Source organism: Dinoponera quadriceps, unplaced genomic scaffold (genome assembly GCF_001313825.1).
Source record: "Dinoponera quadriceps isolate SergipeBrazil2010 unplaced genomic scaffold, ASM131382v1 scaffold5809, whole genome shotgun sequence".
Taxonomy (NCBI): domain Eukaryota; kingdom Metazoa; phylum Arthropoda; class Insecta; order Hymenoptera; family Formicidae; genus Dinoponera; species Dinoponera quadriceps.
Window position 1 is genome coordinate 234432 of NW_014559826.1, and position 4430 is coordinate 238861.

At 38.5% G+C, this 4430-nt stretch overlaps 1 protein-coding gene across 1 annotated transcript; it reads right to left on the bottom strand.

The window, feature by feature from the left end:
- Nucleotides 1–223: 223 nt before the first annotated feature.
- On the bottom strand, nt 224–3445 carry LOC106750483 (homeobox protein Hox-B3-like). Its single transcript, XM_014630858.1, has 2 exons — nt 3298–3445; nt 224–1065 (listed from the first exon to the last, which is right to left on the bottom strand). The coding sequence occupies exons 1-2, from the start codon at nt 3443–3445 to the stop codon at nt 224–226; spliced, it is 990 nt and encodes a 329-aa protein (XP_014486344.1).
- Between the last annotated feature and the right edge of the window lie 985 nt (nt 3446–4430).

A 4430-nucleotide genomic window follows, 5' to 3' on the forward strand; every position in this document is an offset into this window, starting at 1 on the left:
ATAAAGATCTCTTGCATATCTTTAGCGTAGTATCAACAGTATATTAATAGTAACAAGTAGTATCAACAGTAGTATCAACAGTATATCAACAGTAACAGTAACAAGTATTTGAATTACTTTTAACACTTAATACCTAATTAATAAATACTTCTCTCTCCCTCTTTTTCTCTCTAATATCTAAAATACTGTTGAAATTTAAAATATTACTGTATTACGCATATATTTATATTATATCCTGATTATTTTGCATGAACCAGGATGAAGCATCGGATATGCTTATGTTATTAACATAACGATTTTCATCACTTTCTGGCATTAGACTCGGCACAGTGATTTGATTCGGAATATCATTCGCGATGTTGGCATTGACGTGATTATTTTGTATCGGTCCATAAGAATTTGCATCGTTGTTCGGCACGTAGTTCCATTGCGACTGAAGGAAATTCTCGTTCTCTTGCGGCTGAGAATATTGAGTAATAGAGTCGGCCTGCTGTTGATACGAGTAAAAGTGCTGTTGGCACGAGGATGTTTGATTCGGCAAAGTGTCGTATGGAATATTATGATGGTAGCTTTGCTGCGGTGCTTGCTCGAGCTGCTGATCGATAACTCCATAATTAGATATTGCTAAACCGTCTTGCGGCACGTTCTGCGTTACGTCTCCAGGATATACATAGGACAGATTGGAATTTTGTACCATGTTATTGTTCAGAATCATCGAAGCGTTGTGTATATTTTGCATCGATGATGCAGGGAGCTCCAAAATCGTGTTATAGGTGTGTTTTTTAGGTAATGTGCTGCATGCTGGCATGTTCCCCGAATAGTCCGCGGTCTTGGTCTGCACGTTAGACGCACACAATTCCTTCTTCTCTTTCTTAAATTTCATTCGCCGATTTTGGAACCACACTTTTATTTGTTTCTCCGTTAGATCGAGCGCCGTCGCTATTTGAATGCGTCGTGTTCTGCACAGATAATGGCCACGTTGGAAATTTTTTTCCAACTCGATCAACTGCTCGCTGGAGTAGGCTGTTCTCGTGCGTTTCCCCTTGCTTGATTTCTTCTCGTTCCCTGGAATCAGAAGTTAGTGGTAATTATAGTGACGCAAATAGAACGGATTATGAAAGATTTTGTATCTTTATATTTCTAGTGGGAGGAGAGATTGCAGCAACCGATTCCTATAAATTCCGCAGTTTCCTATAAATTAAAATTAAAAAATTTCATCCAAATTTTCATTTAAAAGATTGAAAAATTGTAATTGAACATTTCTATAAATTCCAATTAAAGGAAGTAATTTGTATGTAAGGTGTAATTTCGATGTGCGAGTTTTTACGACTAAACAACTGATTTTACACTCGGCGTACTTCTTTATGAGTTACTCATAATTACGAGTTCACCTATAATATACGCCTCATTTTTAGAAATATTTTCCTTATTGTCAAATTTTTCCTCATAAGAATTTGTACTTAGAAGCGTCAATCGAGCTTTTTGTTTCCCCACGATGTTCGTGACTCAGCTGGCCAGCGATAAGCAACCAATGACTGGATCGAATATATATTTCCTGAAATATTTCGTAATCTTGCGCCGTTTCGAATAAAAATCTTCATTCTGTTCTATCTGTATTGTTTTATAGCAGTATTTAGAAGAAAAACATGTATTTAAAAAAACTTTGAAAATATCCTCTTTATATGTTAAATGCGTTATACGCGATATTGTTACACACATATGCATACACGCCCTCTTGTTACACACATATGCATACACGCACGCACACATGATACACACACACACACACACACACGTACGCATACACGCACGCACGTACGCACATATACGTGCGCTCACACATGCATGCATGCACAGGCGCACACACACGCACATATATTCGTACGAAAAGTTACAGCTTGTAATTGGATGAAAGAGACAGAAGACGCGGAAAAAACGTAGGAGCTGTGGACCCATAGCGATAAACTATAGAGGAGGAAAACCATGAAAAGGGTTGTGTGACTCATCGTCTAAATTGACAAAGGATAAAAAAGGGCTATAAATTTCGTTCGACAGATTTCGATCTCTGACGTCACTGGAAAAATATCTTGTTTTTCCTGTTTCTGTGTCGACCCTGACATGTGAAAGCTGTTAACTGAATCAATGTTGTCGTGTTAAATTGCTCTCCGTTTCGAACGCCTTATTTCGCATACATAAGACAAGGTAAATCAAACTTCTTCACGGTCGCTTTTAACCGATTTCAATCATCGATGAATAATTTTCGGACATAAATCCGGCAACGGGTCCGTTTAATCCAATAACATGGTATAGATGTTCGGGCTTTTGTGAAGCGTTCAGCAGGTATATCGGTATTCTTATGAGCTGATGGGTTTCCCGCTGGGCGACCCTCAACAACACCTACCCTGTCGTCGTCATCGCGATACTTGTTTCACGCGTTTCAAACTTTTCGCCGTTTCATTACGCGATCGATAACAAAATAACGGCGTCTCTGCTTAGACTATATTTATTATCTCTGAGCGCCGTAAATTTATATGCGTTAGATAATATTTTCTAAATAATTTTTACTATAGAAAAATTCCTTCAGTGACTTCTCGTGCTAAAGTTATGAAATGAGACTGAAAATATTTGCACAGGAAAAATGCTATTGTATCGATAAAATTCCCAACAACGGGAACCGGTGTAAATCCCGTGGTAAAGAAAATGTTACGTGTTTATTAATTGCTGCAATACATTATATAGGAAGGGTTCGTATTATAACATATCTTAAATGTTCGATTCTGAGACGACGCGCTCAATGGGATATTATTAGAATAACCTTCGTAATAACTTTGAAACAGTGTCGATTGTTATCACGTTCTGTATTTTATAGCCAAGTAATAAATATGTCATTGTTGGATTAAGAGGCCGGTGTTCGTAATCAGATATTTAAGATCGTTTTAAGTTCATCTTCAGATGTTTCGTAGTCAATGAAACGAGCAGTACGTCATTTAAAATAAACATAAGACGGTCTTAAATATAAGATCTGACTGTGAATATTGGCTTAATTATTGGAGTACTCGATCGTTGCGTTTACGCGTGTTTGTCGGTCATTACAGCGGACGCAAGCAGATGAAAAGGCAACAATGCTATTTTATATTTCGCGCGAAACTAAGTTAGCCGAACGTGGGATAAGTTGGTTGGTTAATAAAATCCGACTGTGAACGACGTCTACAATAACGTACGAAAGTTTAGAGGTTAAACCCCTTTACTAAGATTTACGCTAATGTTGAATTGTTAGATATTAAGTATGACGAGTACCTTGATTAAAAGTGGTTTCCATAGAAGATGCGGGCGATGATTCAGATATCTCCACATTCTGCACATCTTGTGCCACTAGTTGCTGGCTTATCGATCCATTCTCGCATGACGAAGTGGCGTTTTGTTCACTGTTCCAGTTTCCGTTCATTTTGTCGTTTGATACGTGATCACTTTGATTGTCGATCTTGAAGTATTAAATTGTCTTGGTAATCTTCGCAGGGGATCGTAGTACATGTAGTCGACTTCGTGATGGCGGGGAAGGAATTTTCGTCGCCAGCGGGAGAATCACAAACTTCGTTGCTATATATTTATGTTTTGACTTTCTTGACGACAATTATATATATATATATATATGTATATGTGTATGATATGTATATGTACTGACGCGGCCTCTCTTCTTTGACGTCTTCTGCCGAATGCCTCTGCTACGAATGACGTTTACCTATTCACTGAAAATTCAAAACCCCCTCCCTTATATAGGTTTGGATGAGTCGAGAGGGAAAGCGAGAGAGATAGAATGAGACGGAACTAAATTGGAAAAAGACGGAAAATTGTTGCACCATGGAAAACCATAGCGATTGGCTGTGAGACCATAAAACTGTGGAAAGAGTTGTGACTCATCGTCTAGACTGATGGTTATCAGGTTTGTTTAGTTCGCCAGGTTCCCGAAAAGCACACGATGTCCCGTGAATGTTCTATGGACGTTCTTAGAGGGCATCGGAACGTCCTCGGAACATTCTCAGGATATCCCTAGAAGATTTGTGCTGTCTGACTTTACATTCCTATTTCATAATACTGCATTTTGTTTGAACGACTTCGAGCATTTACTTCGTAAATTAATTAGAGATGTCAATATTCGATACATTCGAGTACTCTGTCGCTTTACGATGAAATTTATGGAAGAACGAGGCGGATAGGACGAGGCGAGAGTAAATATAAATAAGGAGTGTACGTAACTACGCACATTAATTAATTGCGAAAATGATAAAAAGAACTTTTCCGTTTAATGCGCTCTACTTGCTCGCGAAGGGTGTTGCGCGGACGCCTTGTGTAGTGATGCACGGTAAATTCTCGATTTCATCGAGGGACACTTCCTACGAAGTTATATTATGAAATAGCGATGGTGGGAAGGG

Excerpts from the sequence above, each read along its gene's own strand:
- LOC106750483 (XM_014630858.1), bottom strand. The coding sequence starts at position 3,445 with ATGAACGGAAACTGGAACAGTGAACAAAACGCCACTTCGTCATGCGAG. Across the intron at positions 1,066-3,297 it reads GGAAACCACTTTTAATCAAG|GGAACGAGAAGAAATCAAGC; the intron begins GTACTCGTCATA and ends TTCTGATTCCAG.